At 45.3% G+C, this 20,484-nt stretch overlaps 1 protein-coding gene across 4 annotated transcripts in view; it reads left to right on the top strand.

The window, feature by feature from the left end:
• Positions 1-1,003: 1,003 nt before the first annotated feature.
• The window catches only part of LOC126299525 (casein kinase II subunit beta-like), a 78,740-nt gene continuing 59,259 nt past the window's right edge, over positions 1,004-20,484 (top strand). The window contains exons 1-2 of one of the 4 annotated variants that reach the window (XM_049991500.1): positions 1,004-1,242; positions 2,361-2,499. In XM_049991500.1, coding sequence (XP_049847457.1) covers positions 2,462-2,499 — 38 coding nt within the window. In that variant the 5' untranslated portion in view covers positions 1,004-1,242; positions 2,361-2,461. Of the gene's footprint in view, positions 1,586-2,360; positions 2,500-20,484 lie in introns of all 4 variants that reach the window. The other 3 variants (XM_049991499.1, XM_049991501.1, XM_049991502.1) reach the window with 3 other exon arrangements.

The following is a 20,484-nucleotide window of genomic DNA, read 5'->3' as shown; positions in this document are numbered from 1 at the left end:
CGCTCTTATTATCAATCACGGGATGAGTGTATTTGGCTCTCTGTTTTAGGCAAAAGGTAGTTTTTCATACAGCTCAATGTTTATGACATTATACCTCCTGAGCCATGTAAAATTATATAATCTTGTAGGTACATTTAGTGCTACAAGTGCACACTGTCAGGAAAATGTGTTGGAAATGCAATTAGTAGTGAAGGAGAGATATATTCAAACGTGATGCCAGTTTTACTGCGTGAACAGCGAAAATGTAGTACACAATAAATTTTTGCTCCTTTTCTCATTTTGTGGATGATATCGGCAAGGAAACGTTTCTTAAAGGTTTGAAATTATGCGTAAATTTTGCTGTAAGGTAATAAACGCTCTCATTCTCAAATTGTGGATGAATATAAGTTTGGTGTTTGCGTCAAGACATATAAAATAGTAGTTCCGAACTGTAAGGAAAACTAGTTTTTCACGCACCTCAATGTTTATAACGTCATATCTCCTATACTTTGTATCTTAGAATGATTTAATTTTGCAGTTACATTCCCTGGTATATATGAATACTGTCTGCAAAAGGCTTTGCGAATACAATTAGTAGTAAAGAGGAAATGAAATAAAACGTCATGCATGATGCGACAGTTGTATTACATGAACAGCTAAAATGTAGTAAAATATAAACTTTTTTCCTTTCAACATTTTGTGAGTGGTGTCAGCAAGGTAAAGTTTTACAAAGATTTGAAATTATGTGTGAGGGTTGTTTCAAATCACTATGTGCGCTGATTCTCAAATACTGGATGAATATAGTCTGGATATTTGTGAGGGATGAGATATACTACCTCAAAACATGTTCACTGTAACACTTCTCTTACTGTGTTGAACCTTTCGCATTATATCGCTTAATGAATAGACTATGTCTGCATTTTACATTTTTTAATTCGGTATCTATTTATATGAAATACTGGAAATTAAATTTTTCTTCCTTACTCCGATATAATCGCCTAGTAGTATAGACAGATATTAGATAGACAAAGATGTAGATCTTGAAAACTGTGCCAGTAGAAATTCCGATCGCTTTCGATGGTGATGGTGGGGGAATGCACGTACAAGTTTTCGTTGCCTGCGGAAAACGTGCTGAAGGGACCTACAGAGAGGGAAGAAGTTCGAGCTGTATTGGCGTCTGCGTGACGTACTGACGATCTGGGAGTTTCAAGTTTGTAGTGAAGCTGGTTAAGTTAGAAAATGCAGTACACGTACGCGAATTAGGTATGGTGTAAAATAAATGTGATAAACTCAACGTGCTTGTGTAAATAGTACTGGGAAATTGATTGCTATGTTGAATTCCAGTAATTTGTAGCCAGAACCATTTTATGTTTGGACCTTTGATGTTTGTGTAAAGTTTCAGTTGTGTGGATGACACCAGTGCTGCGTATAGCAGTCAGTCAATGTGCTTTGGAGCTGTTATTGTTAGGACAGCGATTATAGTGAGTTATTCGCAATTGAAATTTAATAACATGCCAAAGAATTGGGTGTATTGAGGCTTTGCAAACGCCGGTGTTATGAAAAAGATACACATCGGAATTATCGTTGTATTTTGTGATCGTATTCAGTAAGATAAATATATTTACTTTTTCTGGACCCATTCCCGATACTAAAACGAATCAGTCATTAGTTGGGAACCCCAATTTGTCAATCCAACATGCAGCCGTTGAACTCAGTAAAACGCATTATGTCTTGTTTTGATAAATGGTTTGGTGATGGTATTAACAGGAGAAGAATAAGAATTATCGTTTTGTGGTTAAATAAATTTTTAAAATCATTAGCAGCGCTGTATGTAGTAAAAATACGTAGTATCTACAAAGTCCTGTGGCTTGGTTGTCAATACATTGTAATCTAATATTGTATTGGTACTAGTTTATAGGCTAATAGAATTTAAATTGTTTCTGTATAGGATTAGTTTCCGACGCTATTGTCAACTATATACGAGCGTCTAAAATTTTCCGTAATACAGTGTGCAATAATTGATTCTGGTTTCAGAAGTAAAAGCTGTCTGCTATTTTTGTCAGATTTTAATCGCAATCACTATTTTAGAGGCATCAGCTGATTTCTGTTAAGGCACTCTACAGTGACTTTCCTGAAGTTGACTCTGTTAAATTATTAGATATAAGCACTTTCTTTATTTCTGAAGATTTTTGTGAAAGAGTGTAGGCCCAACCAGTCATCTAATTATCAACCTAAGTTCCATCACCAGTATTGCTGGAAGTAATGATGATTTCACTCAGATAATCGTGTCTCAGATTTTTTTTAGTTTGATTGTTATAAGTCATAAGTCAAACCGATTTTTGTTGCTCAGTATGTGAGAACATTGGTTTCTCGGTTACCAGGAGTGTGCAGTTCTATTCGACTCACCAGATCAAAGAATCTGAGTTGTTGCCCGTTATCAGGCCATTGTTACAGGAGCAAGAAATTAAAAAAAAAGTAATTTATGTGTATAGGACGTCGTACAACAGATCCGTCAGGAAGGTAAGACATTTCACACACATTCTACAAAGTTAAAAGAATATTGTGAATTATGAAGTTGTGCTTTTAATTTTGTTTCACCATTTTACTCTTACAATATTTTAGACATTCTCATTTGTGTGCAGTTAATAGATTTTTACATAAATAGATCCAATAACACTAGAATTATTCCCTTTATTTGTAGATGAGTAATTATAATTTTGTATATAAAGTTTTCATTAACTTCAGTTTAGACTTTAATGAAAATGCTGATAGTGTCCTCACCTTTCTTCTAGAGAGCTGTTCTGTATAGTAAAGTATCGTTTGGTCTCCCATTCTCTTATATGGATATGTTGCGTGTGGAAAAAGGTTACCTGCTTATGTACATACTATAATTAATGTGTTACACTGTAGTTTTTGTATGTTATATAGATTTTGGGGAGTAATATGTTCATTAGTGTGGTAATGCATAATGGCCCCACCAGCCCACTCTCCATTGCCTTGGCATCTTGGTTGTGGTGCCACACTGATTTGCACCACAGCATGAGGTTTGTGTTAGGTTGGAAGTTGACATTTTGGTTGAGAGGTAACAAAGCCAACATGTGTGAATGTGTAATGATTGCAGTAAAAGATCTGTAGCAAAGTCCATTGGGGTTCTCCTTTCATATTTCTGTATGGTGCAGTCATAAACGTTAGCCTGCGCTACTGGTCAGTTTGTCACAACCAGACTTCCTGCTTTCACATTCATTGGCTTAACCAACTCTGAACCAGTCAGTCTTCTTCAAACCAAACCTAGATTTCAGGTTGTGCTGCAGCTTCTACTGTCATAAACAGAGAATAGCATCCTCTAAACAAATTGTGTAATGTTTGTTGCTTGATCAGACACTTGCCGACCTAGGAAATCTTTGTTATTGTATGTAGGTCTCTTTGGCTCCAGATGCATTTCAGACTGAATGATAGTAGTAAGTGCGACAGAGTGTAACGTGTTTGTGAAAATTTTCCAGGCAGCTGTCAATTCATCTTTCAGACACAACCAGTTGAAGTTTTTTAAAAATATGAATTCCGGTCCCTTCGTGTTGAATATTTGGGTAATTTTTTTCCTCCTAATTCCAAGGGAAGTAAGTACTTGACTGACTTGTCGTGCACAATCAGTGACCATAACATGGACAGTATCCAGTTTGAAAAATAATGCAGCTTTGCTATCAGTCTATTGATTTTACATTTCCCTGAAAAAGCAATTAAATGGTGTTTTTGAGTATTTCTCATATGCTTGAGATTACTGTATGGCATAGCTCACAGTGATGGATGACAGTAACAAAGAAATTTCCACATGAGAGGGGATCTCACAACTTACAAAATCATTGATGAAACTGCAAATTCTACCTGAACTTCGAATAATCATTGCAGACTGATGTGGCAGCTCAGGAAATTTCATTTGGGACCCTGAGAACTACTAAAATAAAATTTGCTACCTATTGATTGATGGAAATTTGGAATTTCAACCAGGGTATCATGGGGAAATCATGTTATGGGAGAGGATACCTCGGAGTTATGTTGTCAAGACAGGATAATTATCAGTGATGTGGCCTTATCGTTATAGATGGCTGCCTCATTTTAACTTTGGTGATCATAGGCAGTACATATAGATGACAAAAATTAATGCTGTTATTGAATGACTACAGTTGTCACTTTGACTGTACCCTTCAGTCTTGTCAGCTTTCTATTACTGTTTGGCATAATTAGGGATGCGTGATTTCCTTAAATGACTCCAGGCAAATGCCGGGATGGTTCCTTGGAAAGGGCATGGCCTAATTCCTTCCCTAATGTGATAAGACCGATGACCTCGCTGTTTGGTCTCTTCCCCCAAGCAACCTATAATTAGGGATGAAGGGTCTAGGTGGTCTTCCATGAGTGTTATAACCATTACATTTAGAAGTCAATCAAAATTCTTTTGACTTGCTTTTGGTATATGGTGTAATGTGCTGGCAACACTTCATAGGGTGGTCTAGTGGGGGGGGGGGGGGGGGTGTCAACTGAGGCGTCAGATTCCACCCATCGGCTTTGACCTGTGACATAAGGTATGGCGTCATGATGGTGCGGAGTTTAGTTTGTGAGAGTGGTGTGTTTGTAGGTGTCATTTTGATGTGATAGATTGTGCTCTCTGGTGGTGTGTTTATGTTGGGTGTTAGGTGATGTTTTTGGTTTAGTTTGCATGTGTGGCATGTTTATACATGGCGTATTGTTGGGGTCGGTGGTTCTCTCTGGTGGCGTGTTTATGGTTAGCTTGTTACGTGGTGTATGGGGTTCATTTGAGCGGTAGCATTGCACGTGTGTGGTATTGGTGGTGACCATGCTTTCAGCGGGATATTTTTCAATGAGTTAACGATTTTGGTTTCGTTATGTCAATGTTATTGTAGCTTTTTTTCCTGTTTGTTGTGTGTGAATTTTGGTAAATCGCTTTGTCTTTGGTAGGTATGGATATGACTGACAAGGTCAACAGTTTTTTGGTTGTTGGTGATGATGGAGGACAGTGTGTTGTCTCTAATCAAATTTCTTCAGCTATTTGGCCTGTTGGCTGAAGTCATGATGTGTTCAGGGTCTCGTGAAGAAATGAGGCTTACTAAAGTTCCGGCAGCTTGGATAACAGGTCAAGGGAAATGTTAGATTCAAATTTTGATATTGTAGATGTTTTCTTTTGTGGTAGCATTAAATGTGGTGGTGGTGGTGAGTCCACAGACTGGTTTGATGCAGCTCTCCATGCTACTCTGTCCTGTGCAAACTTCATCATCTCCCAGTATCTACTGCAACCTACATCTTTCTTAATCTGCTTAGTGTATTCATCTCTAGGTCTCCCTCTACGATTTTTATATTCCACGATGCTCTTGAATACTATATTGGTGATACCTTGATGCCTCAGAACATGTCCTACCAACCGATCCCTTCTTCTAGTCAAATTGGGCCACATATTTCTCTTCTCCCCAATTCTATTCAGTACTTCATTAGTTACGTGATCTACCCATCTAACATTCAGCTCTCTTCTGACACTTAAACTTATACTGAATGTTAACCAACTTCTCTTCTTCAGAAAGGCTTTCCTTGCCATAGCCAGTCTACATTTTATATCCTCTCTACTTTGACCATCATCAGTTATTTTGCTCCCCAAATAGCAAACCTAATATCCTCAGTAACACCTGGCTTAATTCAACTACATTCCATTACCATTATTTTGCTTTTGTTGTTGTTCATCTTACATCATCCTTTCAAACACTGTCAATTTTGTTCAGCTGTTCTTCCAGGTCCTTTGCTGGTCTGACACTTACAGTATTGTTGGCAAACCTCAGAGTTTTTATTTCTTCTCCATGAATTTTCATTCCTACTCCAAATTTTTCTTGTGTTTCCTTTACTGCTTGCTGAATATACAGATTGAATAACATCTGTGACTTATTAAACTGATAGTTCGGTAATTTTCTTACCTGTTAACACCTGTTTTCTTTGAGATTGGAATTATTATATTCTTCTTGAAGTCTGATGGTATTTAGCTCGTCTCAATCATCTTGTTGACCAGATGGTAGAGAGTTCTCAGGGCTGGCTCTCCCAAGGCTATCAGTAGCTCTAATGGAATGTTGTCTACTCCTAGGACCTTGTTTCGGCTTAGGTCTTTCAGTGTTCTGTCAAACTCTTCATGCAGTATCATATCTCCCATTTCATCTTCATCCTCTTTCATTTCCATAATATTGCTCTAGAGTGCATTGCCCTTGTATAGACCCTCTATATACTCCTTCCACCTTTCTGCATTCCCTTCTTAGTTTAGAACTGGGTTTCCACCTGAGATCTTGATATTCATACAAGTGGCTCTCTTTTCTCCAAAGGTCTCTTTAATTTTCCTGTAGGCAGTATCTGTCTTACCCTTGTGAGATAAGCCTCTACATCCTTGTATTTGACCTCTAGCCATCCCAGCTTAGCCATTTTGCACTTCCTGTCAATATCGGTTTTGAGACATTTGTATTCCTTTTTGCCTGCTTCATTTACTGCATTTTTATATTTTCTCCTTTCATCAATTGAATTCGTTATTTCTTCTGTTACCCAAGGATTTCTATGAGCCCTGGTATTTTTACTCACTTGATCCTCTGATGCCTTTACTATTTCACCTCTCAAAGCTACCCATTCTTCTTCTATTGTATTTCTTTCCCTCGTTCTTTTCAGTCGTTCTCTAATGCTGTCTTTTAAATTCTGTACAACCTCTGGTTCTTTTAGTTTAGCCAGGTCCCATCTCCTGAAATTCCCACCTTTTTGCAGTTTCTTCAGTTTTAATCTATAGTTCATTATGAATAGATTGTGGTCAGAATGAATAGATCTAGAAAATAGTGTTACTATAATTAGTACATTGAGCAAGTAGTAGTGTGAAAAGGCAAGGGGAATCATGGTCTGATCATCTAGATTTAAGTTTTCTGTGGTTTACCAATATCAGTCAATGTGAATACTTGGATAGTTACTATAACAAGACCACAGAATAAATCTCACTTCCAGACTGTAAAAAGAATGAAAATGTGAAAGTGACATTCTGGGATAGGTTTTGTGCTGCAGAAAATGAACACATAATTAGGTGATATAATACTTGAGTAATTTTTGTTTCTTTGGTATTGATGTAAATTATTCAGTGATTTTTGACATGAGCAGGAAAGTATATAGCTTGAAATATGGATGTACATGTTAAGGTATACAATACAAAAGTCTGTCAAATTTTTAAGATGACAGTATTACCATCCCAATGCCAAGTGCTGTAATTTGAGAAAAAGTTCCAATGTGATCATCAAGGAGTTAGCTGAAATTTTGTGTGAACATTTGCGTATGTTCTGAATGAACATTGGTAAAGTTTTATGATCATTAATTCAATACTTTGGAGATATAGTCATTTGTTTGACCCGATAGTGTAGCTACACTATGTGATGAAAAGTGTCCAGATGCCTGGCTGAAAATGACTTATAAGTTCATGGCGCCCTCCATCTGTAATACTGGAATTAAATATGGTGTTGGCCTCCCGTTAGCCTTCATGGTAGCTTCAATTCTCGCAGGCATATATCCAATCAAGTGATGGAAAGTTTCTTGGGAATGGCAGCCCATTCAAGGAGTGCTTCACTGAGGAGAGATATTGATGCCGATCAGTGAGGCCAGGCACGAAGTCGGCATTACAAAACATCTCAAAGGTGTTCTATAGGATTCAGGTCAGGACTCTGTGCAGGCCAGTCTATTACAGGGATGTTTTTGTCATGTAACTACTCCGACACAGGCCGTGCATTATGGATAGGTGCTCGATCGTGTTAAAAGATGCAATCGCCATCCCTGAATTACTCTTAAACAGTGGAAAGCAAGAAGGTGCTTAAAACATCAATGTAGCCTGGGCTGTGGTAGTGCCACGCAAAACAACAAGGGGTGCAAACCCCCTCCATGAAACGCCATAACACCACCGTCTCCAAATTTTATTGTTGGCACTACACACACTGGCAGGTGACATTTACTGGGCATTCACATACCCACACCCTGCCATCGGATCGCCACATTGTGTACCGTGATTCATCACTCCACAGCGGTTTTCCATTGTTCAATCGTCCAATGTTTGTACTCCTTACACCAAGCGAGGCATATTTTGGCATTTACCAGCATGGTGTGTGGCTTATGAGCAGGTGCTAGGCCATGAAATCAAAGTTTTCTCACCTCCCACCTGACTGTCATAGTACTTGCAGTGGATCCTGATGCAGTTAGGAATTCCTGTGTGATGGTCTGGATAAATGTCTGCCTATTACATATTACGACCCTCTTCAACTGTCAGCGGTCTCTGTTAGTCAACAGACAAGGTCGGCCTGTCACTTTTGTGCTGTATGTCTCTCTTCATGTTTTCATTTCACTAGCACATCAGAAACAGGTATGTGGAAATCTTGTCTACAGACACATATTTTTGAAGTCCGTGAGTTCCGCGGAGTGCCCTTTTCTGCTGTCGCATTATCTAATGACTACTGGGGTCGCTGATATGGAGTACATGACAATATGTGGCAGCACAATACACCTAATATGAAAAACTTTTTTTTTTTTTTTTTTTTTTTTTTTTTTTTTTTTTTTTTGGGGGGGGGGGGGGTTGTCTGGATCCTTTTGATCACATAATGTATCAACAGTGCCCCCTGGAGTTTACAGAAACTTTGAGACATAATTTGTTGGCCAATATTTTCTTGAAGGGAAAAAAAATGTGATCATTGTATAAAAGTTTTTGCAGTCTTCAGTGAAATAATAATAATAATAATAATAATAAATAATTCTTGAGTGATTTACATATGGAAAAATCTGAAGCAGTCACCTGAAAACAATCAGCTATTTATATCTCCAGAAGTATTTTCGGGGTATGGATTAAGTAACCTAATATAAAGGATAGTCCCCCCCCCCTTTTTTTTTGTTCTAGTATTCTGAGGTAAACACATTTAAGTATAATTTTTTTGGGTTCTGTCTTATCAAAATTTCTTCCGGAGCAGTAACATAATGATATCATCTGATGAGCAGTACAGTTTTCCTCAGAACCTCCTACAGCAAGTTAATGAAACATGTAAGAAATTAAAGTAGCTTAAAGTAAGCATAAGCTTTGGATCCCAAAAGTGACATCTTCTAGCTTTTGCCTGTGACACTTACAGAATTATAGCATCAGCTTGAGATCCTGAGTAAAGAAACCCTTATCAGGTTTGGGAACCTGTGGTAAAGAAAATCACCCATGGCTGCTGTTGCACAGGTAGGGATGCTGGCTTTCTCACTTTAAAAGAAACCAGAGTTGGTTAAGCCGTCACAAGGCGCGCGATCGGACACACACACACACACACACACACACACACACACACACACACACACACACACATATATGATGTAAATAAAATAGAAAGAAACTTCCACATGGGAAAAATATATTAAAAACAAACATTCCAAGACTTACCAAGCGGGAAAGCGCCGGTAGATAGGCACAATGAATAAAACACACACACACACACACACACACACACACAATTTGAGCTTTCGCAACCGGCGGCTGCTTCGTCAGGAAAGAGGGAAGGAAAAATGAAAGGATGGGTTTTAAGGGAGAGGGTAAGGAGTCATTCCAAATCCGGGAGCAGAAAGACGTACCTTAGGGGGGAAAAAGGATAGGTATATACTCGCGTGTGCCCCCCCCCCCCCCCCTCCCCGACACACACACACACACACACATCCATCCATACATACACAGACACAAGCAGACATATTTAAAGGCAAAGAGTATGGGCAGAGATATAAGTCAAGGCGGAAGTGTGGAGGCAAAGATGATGTTGAATGACAGGTGAGGTATGAGTGGCGGCAACGTGAAATTAGCAGAGATTGAGGCCTGGTGGATAACGAGAAGAGGATATATTGAAGGGCAAGTTCCCATCTCCGGAGTTTGGATAGGTTGGTGTTGGTGGGAAGTATCCAGATAACTCGGACGGTGTAACACTGTGCCAAGATGTGCTGGCTGTGCACCAAGGCATGTTTAGCCACAGGGTGATCCTCATTACCAACAAACACTGTCTGCCTGTGTCCATTCGTGCGAATGGACAGTTTGTTGCTGGTCATTCCCACATAGAAAGTGTCACAGTGTAGGCAGGTCAGTTGGTAAATCACGTGGGTGCTTTCACACGTGGCTCTGCCCTTGATCGTGCACACCTTCCGGGTTACAGGACTGGAGTAGGTGGTGATGGGAGGGTGCATAGGACAGGTTTTACACTGGGGGCGGTTGCAAGGGTAGGAGCCAGAGGGTAGGGAAGGTGCTTTGGGGATTTCATAGAGATGAACAAAGAGATTACGAAGGTTAGGTGGACGGCGGAAAGACACTCTTGGTGGAGTAGGGAGGATTTCATGAAGGATGGATCTCATTTCGGGGCAGGATTTTAGGGGAGTCGTATCCCTGCTGGAGAGCCACATTCAGAGTCCGATCCAGTCCCGGGAAGTATCCTGTCACAAGTGGGGCACTTTTTGGGTACTTCTGTGAGAGGTTCTAGGTTTGAGGGGATGAGGAAGTGGCTCTGGTTATCTGCTTCTGTACCAGGTCGGGAGGGTAGTTGCGGGATGTGAAAGCTGTTTTCAGGTTGTTGGTGTAATGGTCCAGGGATTCAGGACTGGAGCAGATTCGTTTGCCACGAAGGCCTAGGCTGTAGGGAAGGGACCGTTTGATATGGAATAGGTGGCAACTGTCATTATGGAGGTACTGTTGCTTGTTGGTGGGTTTGATGTGGACGGATGTGTGAAGCTGGCCATTGGACAGATGGAGGTCAACGTCAAGGAAAGTGGCATGGGATTTGGAGTAGGACCAGGTGAATCTGATGGAACCAAAGGAGTTGAGGTTGGAGAGGAAATTCTGGAGTTGTTCTTCACTGAGAGTCCAGATCATGAAGATGTCATCAATAAATCTGTACCAAACTTTGGGTTGGCAGGCTTGGGTAACCAAGAAGGCTTCCTCTAAGCGACCCATAAATAGGTTGGCATAGGAGGGGGCCATCCTGGTACCCATGGCTGTTCCCTTTAATTGTTGGTATGTCTGGCCTTCAAAAGTGAAGAAATTGTGGGTCAGGATGAAGCTGGCTAAGGTGACAAGGAAAGAGGTTTTGGGTAGGGTGGCAGGTGATCGGCGTGAAAGGAAGTGCTCCATTGCAGCGAGGCCCTGGACGTGTGGGATATTTGTGTATAGGGAAGTGGCATCAATGGTTACAAGGATGGTTTCCGGGGCTAACAGACTGGGTACGGATTCCAGGTGTTCGAGAAAGTGGTTGGTGTCTTTGATAAAGGATGGGAGACTGCATGTAATGGGTTGAAGGTGTTGATCTACGTAGGCAGAGATAAGTTCTGTGGGGGCTTGGTAACCAGCTACAATGGGGCGGCCAGGATGTTTGGGTTTGTGAATTTTAGGAAGTAGGTAGAAGGTAGGAGTGCGAGGTGTCGGTGGGGTCAGGAGTTTGATGGAGTCAGGTGAAAGGTTTTGTAGGGGGCCTAAGGTTCTGAGGATTCCTTGAAGCTCTGCCTGGACATCAGGAATGGGATTACCTTGGCAAACTTTGTATGTAGAGTTGTCTGAAAGCTGACGCAGTCCCTCAGCCACATACTCCTGACGATCAAGTACCACGGTCGTGGAACCCTTGTCAGCCGGAAGAATGATGGATCGGTCAGCTTTCACGTCACTGATAGCCTGGGCTTTGGCTGTGGTGATGTTGGGAGTAGGATTAAGGTATTTCAAGAAATAAATATATCCTCTCTTCTCGTTATCCACCAGGCCTCAATCTCCGCTAATTTCAAGTTGCCGCCACTCATACCTCACCTGTCATTCAACATCATCTTTGCCTCCACACTTCCGCCTTGACTTATATCTCTGCCCATACTCTTTGCCTTTAAATATGTCTGCCCCCTGCGGGTTCGGGGGTACGAATAGGCCCGCAGTATTCCTGCCTGTCGTAAGAGGCGACTAAAAGGAGTCTTCAAAGTTTCGGCCTTATGTGATGGTCCCCACTTGGGTTTGACCTGCCATTTTCAAAATTTCCGTTGTTAGTGCGTGCCATTTGGGGAAGGACGCCTTACGTGGTGTTTTTCTATTGGTCCATCGTGCACCTCCATATTGCATGCTATCTATTGTCGTGTGGAGGGATTTACACCCCATGTCTTCTGGGTTGCCTCCTCGTCTTGTGCGCAATCCCCTTCTTAGCGCCCACGGCAATTGTGGACCCTTTCAACACCTAAAATCCAGCACGGTAGCCAGTCCGTTGTGGTGGGGTCGTCATGTACCCTCTTGGTGGTAGCCCCCTGACCACGCAGGGATCGCACTACAGATGCCAGAGCTGTTTCCTCCCCATGCATGCCAAGGAGTATGTGCCCATCTTGTCTGGGGCACGGGGACTCCGGGCAATGGGATATCGGCCAGGTACCCGTTGCTTTGGCTGGGTGGCGCCCTTGGGGAGAGCCCTCGTTCGGAGTAGGTGGCATCTGGGCGGATGTGGCGCAATGAAGCGCAATAAATCTCAGCAAGCTGGTGGTCGCACTGCCACCAGCGTCTCTAAGCGAGGCAAAATTGAATTCGATGCTGCACAATATGATCCTCAGTCGTTCCCCTCGTTGGCTGCGCCATGGGAGGGACGCAGATCTAGTGCCAAGCAGGAGCCTTATGTACCACAATACCTTGTCTGCAGCAGAAGTGATGGTGACTCCTTTCTTTCGACAAAGCCTATGTTTTTTGTGGAACACCTGGAGGATAAGTTTGGGGAAGTGGCGGGTTTGTCTAAAATGAGGAATGGGTCCATCCTCCTCAAGACGGCCTCCCCAGCCCAGTCACGGGCGTTGCTCTTGTGTGATAAGCTGGGAGACGTCCCTGTTACCGTCACTCCCCACAGTAGCTTAAATATGGTCCAGGGGATTATTTACCATCGCGACCTCTTGTTACAGTCCGATGACGAGCTGAGAGCTGACTTGGAACGACGTGGTGTGCATTTTGTCCGTCGTGTGCACAGAGGACCCAAGACCAACAGGGTGGCCACCGGTGCCTTTATCTTGGCCTTCGAGGGTGCTGTATTGCCTGAGAAGGTCAAGGTAATGGTTTACCGTTGTGACGTCAAGCCATACGTCCCTCCCCCGATGCGGTGCTTCCAGTGCTGGAAGTTTGGGCATATGTCCTCCCGTTGCCCATCCAGTGCCACATGTCGAGATTGCGGACGCCCCTCCCATCCCGATTCTCCATGTGCGCCTCCGCCTGTCTGTGTCAACTGTGGGGAACACCACTCTCCATGCTCGCCGGACTGCCCCGTTCTTCATAAGGAGCGGAAGATTATGGAATTTAAGACCCTGGACCGGCTTACTTATCGCGAGGCAAAACTGAAATTTGAAAGGTTGCATCCTGTCCCTCTTCAAACTTCTTATGCTGCAGCTACGTTATCGTCGCCCTCGCGGGCGGCAGTTGTCGCCTCCTCTGTGCCGCCTTCAGTTGGCCCTCGGGGCCGTCCATCTCTGTCTGCCCCCCTTGTGTCTGGGGGCAAGCCTTCCTCTGTTGCCCCCTTAGCAGTTGGGGGCCAACCCCCTTCTGTCACTCCCCCCGCACATGCTTCAGGAGTGACATCTGCTCCAAAACCAGGGGGCTCGATCCCTCCCCCTCCCCCTTCTCTGCCGGCGTCGTCTCTGCCGGCTCCTCTCTCGCGGAAGGGGTCCCTCGGGGCCCTCCCTTCTTCCGGTTCTTCTGCTACCCCGCCGGATGTCAGCCAGTGGCTGAAGGTTCATCCACCTGCTGGTCGTAGGGCTTCTGCGTCGTCGTCAGCCTCCGACGCTCCTTCAGAGAAACTCTCCCAGCCCTCTAAGCCAAAGGACAGACGCGAGAAGAAGGACCGGAACGTGTCCAAGAAGAAGGACGCTCCGGCAGTTTCAGTACCGCCTGCTGTCAATAGCTCTGGCTCTGGGGATGCGGTGGAGATCCTCGCCTCTGCCGCGGATCTCGCCCTCACGGAACCCTCGGGGACCTCTCCTATGGACACAGCTGACTCTCGCTCGGTGGCGGCCGTTGACTCTGCGGCGCCGTCTGTCTCTTAGTGGACTTAACGCCCTCCCAGTCCCTTCCTGCTTCCATTCTCCAGTGGAATTGCGGCGGTTATTTCCGCCACCTGCCTGAGCTCCGGATGCTTTTGAGTGTTTCCCCTGTTCTGTGCATTGCTCTTCAGGAAACTTGGTTTCCAGCAATGCGGACCCCTGCCCTTCGCGGTTATCGGGGATACTATAAGAACCGCGCTGACTGTCAACGAGCTTCAGGTGGAGTTTGCCTCTTTGTTCACCACTCTGTCTGTAGCTCACCAGTACCCCTTCTGACGCCTTTAGAGGCAGTCGCTGTCAGGATTGAGCTCTCGCCGGTTATTACTGTTTGCTCTGTTTACATTCCTCCATATGGGCAACTCCCCCGACATGTCTTGGCTGCGCTGCTGGCTCAACTCCCGCCGCCATTGCTGCTTCTGGGCGATTTCAATGCCCACAACCCTCTATGGGGTGGGACTGTCTCCGATGACCGTGGTCGCGCTGTGGAGCATGTGTTGGCTCAGCTCGACCTTAGCCTCTTGAACACCGGTGCTCCCACGCATTTCAGTGTGGCCCATGGCTCGTTCTCGGCCATCGATCTCTCTCTTTGCAGCCCCGGACTTCTCCCATCCCTTCACTGGAGAGTGCATCCTGACCTGTGTGGTAGTGACCATTTTCCCATCTATTTGTCACTGCCCCAGTGTCATTCTTCTGGGCGCCTGCCCCGCTGGGCTCTCAACAGGGCTGACTGGCCGGCTTTTACTTCCGCTGCCACCATTACTTCTCTCCCACAGGGTGACATTGACGAGGTGGTCCGTGTCTTGACCTCGTCAATTATTTCTGCGGCCGAGACTGCCATCCCTCGCTCTTCTGGACTCCCTCGGAGGAAGTCTGTCCCCTGGTGGTCGCCGGAGATTGCTGAGGCTATTCGCGACCGTAGGCGGGCTCTCCAGCGTCATAAGCGGCACCCGTCTCTGGAGACCCTCATCGCCTTTAAGAAGCTCCGTGCCTTGGCCCGTCGTCTTATTGCACGGCGTAAGCAGGAATGCTGGGAGAGGTACATTTCATCCTTGGGCTCCCGTGTCTCCCCGTCGCTCGTGTGGTCCCGCATCCGGCGGATTTATGGATACCAGACCCCTATGGGTGTCCCTGGAATCTCCCTGGACGGCGCTGTCTGCACGGACGCCGCCACCATTGCTGACCACCTTGCCACGCACTTTGCTACGAGCTCTGCGACTGCAACTTACCCTCCTGCCTTTCGCTCTCTAAAGGAGCGCGCCGAGCGGACGCCGTTATCATTCCACACACGTCGTTCTGAAAAATACAATGCTCCTTTCAGCGAGATGGAATTCCTCGCTGCCCTCGCCAATTGCCCTGATACAGCGCCAGGACCGGACTGCATCCACGCGCAGATGCTGAAGCATCTCTCCAGGGACTGCCAGAGACACATCCTCACCATCTTTAACCGCATTTGGAGCGAGGGCGTGTTCCCGTCGCAATGGCGAGAGGGTGTTATCGTTCCCATCTTGAAGCCCGGTGCGGACCCTCTGGCGGTGGACGGCTATCGCCCCATTACACTAACCAACGTTTTGTGCAAATTGCTCGAACGTATGGTGGGGCGGCGTTTGTGTTGGGTCCTTGAGTCGCGCGGTCTCCTCGCTCCATCCCAGGGTGGCTTCCGTCAGGGCCGGTCTGCTGCGGACAATTTGGTCCGGCTGGAATCTGCTATCCGTACGGCCTTTTCCCGCCGTCAGCATCTCGTTGCTGTATTTTTTGATCTGCGGAAGGCATATGACACAACATGGAGGCATCACATCCTTGCTACGTTGCGCGAGTGGGGTCTTCGTGGTCAGCTTCCAGCTTTTCTTCAAAACTTTTTATTGCGCCGCTCTTTCCGGGTGCAAGTCGGTGCCGCCTCTAGTTCATCTTATATACAGGAAAATGGGGTCCCGCAGGGCTCGGTATTGAGCGTTTCCTTATTTCTAGTGGCCATTAATGGTCTGGCTGCAGCTGTGGGGTCGTCGGTGTCTCCTTCTTTGTATGCCGACGACTTCTGCATCTCATTTAGCTCAATGACTACGGGAGTCGCCGAACGCAGGCTGCAAGCAGCCGTTCGCAAGGCGGCATCATGGGCTCTGACTCATGGATTTCAGTTCTCTGCGGCCAAGACTAGAGTTATGCACTTCTGCAGGCGTCGGACGGTCCACCCTCATCCGGAACTTTACCTCGACGGTCACCTACTTGAAGTGGTGGACACTAGCCGCTTCTTAGGACTCGTCTTTGATGCCCGGCTCACATGGGTTCCTCATATTACTCAGCTGAAGCAAAAGTGCTGGCAGCACCTCAACGCCCTCCGCTGCCTGAGCCATGCGTCTTGGGGTGCAGATCGCAGCACGCTGTTGCGATTGTACAGAGCCCTTGTGCAGTCCAGGCTTGATTATGGGAGCCTGGCCTATGGGTCTGCATCGCCCTCAGTGTTGACGTTGTTGGACCCCATACACCACTGTGGGGTTCGGCTTGCAACTGGTGCTTTCCGTACGAGCCCCGTGGATAGTCTGCTGGTGGAGGCCGGGGTTCCCCCGCTGCGGATTCGCCGCCACCGACTGCTCGCCGACTATGCTGTCCATGTGCATTGCTCACCGGGCCATCCCAATCATCGCCTGCTTTTCCCTGCCAGGGTCCTCCCTCTGCCCGACCGGCGACCTAGGTCTGGGCTTTCCATTGCTGTCCGTGTCCAGTCCCTGCTGTCGGAACTGGGGTCGTTCCCTCTTCTGCCGCCCTTCCGGGCCTGTGCACCCACGCCTCCCTGGTGTATGACCCGTCCGTCCGTCCGCCTGGACTTGGCACGGGAACCCAAGGACTCGGTTCCGCATGTGGCCCTCCGTCACCGTTTTCTTGCGCTCGTCGCCTCATTTTCAGGCTGTGAGCCTGTCTACACCGATGGTTCCCTGGTGGATGGCCGTCCTGCCTACGCTTTTGCTCACGCTGCCCATGTTGAACAGCGCTCCTTGCCGGCTGGCTGCAGTATTTTTACTGCAGAGCTGGTGGCCATATTGCGCGCTCTTGAGCATATGCGTTCCTGCTCAGGTACGTCCATCGTCATCTGCAGTGACTCCCTGAGCAGCCTCCAGGCTATCGACCGCTGCTATACCTCTTGTCCTCTGGTATCCTTTATTCAGGAGTCTGTTTTTGCCATTACCCGCTCTGGTCGTTCGGTGGTCTTTGTTTGGACGCCAGGTCACGTTGGCATCCCGGGGAATGAACGTGTCGACAGGCTGGCCAAAGGGGCGGTCGACGCCCCCACTTTGGCGATCGGCCTCCCGGCTCGTGATTTGCAGCTGGCGTTGCGCCATAAGGTGCTTCAGATGTGGCGTGACGAGTGGCGTAGCCTGACTTCTCCGAATAAACTGCGGGCTGTCAAGGAGACGACCGATGTGTGGCAGTCCTCCCTGCGGGCTTCTCGCAGGGACTCTGTCATCCTGTGTCGGCTCCGCATCGGCCATACCTACCTGACGCACGGACATCTTTTGCGTCAGGAGGATCCCCCCCTGTGTCAGTGTGGGTCCCGGTTGACGGTCGCCCACATTTTGTTGGAGTGTCCCCGCCTGCGCATCCTCCGACAGACTTTTCATCTCCCGGGCACGTTGCCTTTGGTTTTATGCGACGATGCCTCCATGGCTGACGACGTTTTAAATTTTATCCGTGGTAGTCCTTTTTATGGTTCCATTTAGGGGGGACCTGTCCCTTTCCCTTTCTGTGTATCTTGTCCTCGAGTGTCTCATTGGTTGCAGATTTTAATGTGTGTATTCGGATGGTTGACTCTTTCCCAATTTTTGTACCCATGGTCAGTCAACCAGTCTCCGACCCTCTTATTTTCTTCCGTTTCTTTCTGTCCAGTGTTCGTCTGTACTCTTCTTGTCTCTAGTGTTCGCTGACACATTGGTGTTCTTTCAGTGACTGGGGGGAGGGGCGTCTCCTCCCCCCTTGGGGTTTTACCTGTTCCGTAAATTTTGTTTCGCCGGTTTTTTGGAATGGGGGACTGATGACCTTAGCTGTTTAGTCCCCCTTAAACATCCCAACAACAACAACAACAATAAATATGTCTGCTTGTGTGTGTGTGTGTGTGTGTGTGTGTGTGTGTGTGTGTGTGTGTGTGTGTGTGTGTGTGTGTGTGTGTGCGCGCGCGCGCGCGAGAGCATATACCTATCCTGTTTTTCCCCCTAAGGTAAGTCTTTCCGCTCCCGGGATTGGAATGACTCCTTACCCTCTCCCTTAAAGCCCACATCCTTTCATCTTTCCTTTTCCTTCCCTCTTTCCTGACGAAGCAGCCGCCGGTTGCGAAAGCTCAAATTCTGTGTGTGTGTTTTATTCATTGTGCCTATCTACCAACACTTTCCCGCTTGGTAAGTCTTGGAACCTTTGTTTTTAATATATATATACTGCTCGCCTGTGCAGACACGTGGTGTTCTGGCTGCTTTGACACACTTATTCGACTTCACAAAAAGTATTTGGCCCAAAAATTTGATTTTAACACATCTTCTTGACTGTAACCTTTCCCCCATAAATGACTTAATTTTGTGTTGATGTTCAACGCAGTTATTGTGCAGCATTAAATGTAGTTAAACCACTGCACGATGTTTTGATGAGTTTGCAGAGGTAAAAGTCCATAGCGTATACTTTCTGTGGTTGATTTCAGTTGCCACTAGGAATTTCAAAAAAATTACATCAAACGAATAAAATTCATGAAGTAAGACACTTCGATATTGTTTTTAAATAAAGAAAATATTAAGCACCATACAAGGTTAGAACTCGGAACTTTTTTACTTAATAGCCAAATACTATAACCATTACGCTAGCACAGCTCGTTATTCGATAGACTTCCTTAAGGCCTTTAAACTAGGGCGCAAAATACCGACAAACACTGTTGGTATGACAGAATTACTCATGTTTCGTCGAAGTACGATAGGAAATAAACAATTACCGCTGTTCTTTATTGCGAAAAAGCGGTTAGTGAGAATGATACAAACACCTTTCCTTGCTATCGCCTGAATTAGGAGGCTTATTGCTTGTTTGGTTTTATTAATTAATAGAATATGAAGCAATTGGTATAAAGAATGCTTATTCCAAACTTTCTATAAAAGAAATTCTGCTTTTAAGACATTGCTTTTGTTGAGTTACTCTATTTATGACTGAACGTTTCTAAATCTGAAGACACTCGTCCGTGCTCTGTACCGCAGTTGAGCTCTGGCAACGTCATTCTCTGTTCATTGGCTGACTGTGTTTTGTGACGTCAGATGTGCAGAACGAACCTAAACTCGGCCGCAGTCATAAATGACGCGCACTTTATTCCATCGAGTCACCGGTTAGACTCGACAATTTTTGTCCATCAGTATATGTTCTGGAATGAAATTTTCACTCTTCTGTGGAGTTTGCACTGATATGAAACTTCCTGGCAGATTAAAACTGTGTGCCGGACCAAGACTCGAACTCGGTGCCTTTGCCTTTTGCGGGCAAGTGCTCTACCAACTGAGTTACCCAAGCATGACTCACGCCCTGTCCTCACAGCTTATTTCTGCCAGTACCTCATCTCCTACCTTCCAGACTTCACAGAAGCCCTCCTGCGAACCTTGCAGAACTCGCACTCCTGGAAGAAAGGATATTTGCAAAGACATGGCTTTGCCACAGACTGGGGGATGCTCCCAGAATGAAATTTTCACTCTGCAGCGAAGTGTTTGCTCATATGAAACTTCCTTTAGTATATGTGGTGTATGTCTTGGCACTTCACATGTGGTGTACTAGAAGTGAAGAGATAGGCAGAATCCTTTTTCATTTGCTCCGAGCATGTGAGAAGTGCTAAGTTACATGGTGTACGGAACAGTGGTTCTTGGTATACTGAAATACTTTCAATAGTATTAGCTTTTGGAACATGGTGCTTCAGTATGTATCTGAAGTATAATTCTTGGCAAAGTACTTGTGTTTTATAATGTTTAAAGCACTGTACAAATATACCTGCAAGAATTTACCACACTCCAAAAATGCATCACATACATCTTTGTCATTATTACAGGAAGTCTCCAGACTTCACAAATCCTGAGATTGTGACAAATAGAAACTGTGTTTTAACATATCTCAAATGATAAACACGATGTCTATTATGGCAAGAGTAAAATCACTATCCTGTCAGTTCCGAATACTTAATTTTTTTTCCTCATCACATGACTACAGGTTTGTATCTCTTTGAAGACTGAGTTCATTGTTACTTTACCAATACTCAACCTGAAGTAGACATTATAACCACATTTCAAAATGCAAAATTTCCACAAAAAATCAGATTACAAGCATGGACTTTGATGAAAATTCAGATGTGACTCCTGGCTTTGAAATTGTACAGGAACATCTGTTTCTCAATGTTTGTATCAGTGCAAGTAGAAAATA

This window comes from Schistocerca gregaria, chromosome X (genome assembly GCF_023897955.1).
Source record: "Schistocerca gregaria isolate iqSchGreg1 chromosome X, iqSchGreg1.2, whole genome shotgun sequence".
In the NCBI taxonomy this organism is placed as follows: Eukaryota; Metazoa; Arthropoda; class Insecta; order Orthoptera; family Acrididae; genus Schistocerca; species Schistocerca gregaria.
Note: the sequence above shows the minus strand (reverse complement) of the source record. Positions and strands in the feature narration are given on the sequence as shown.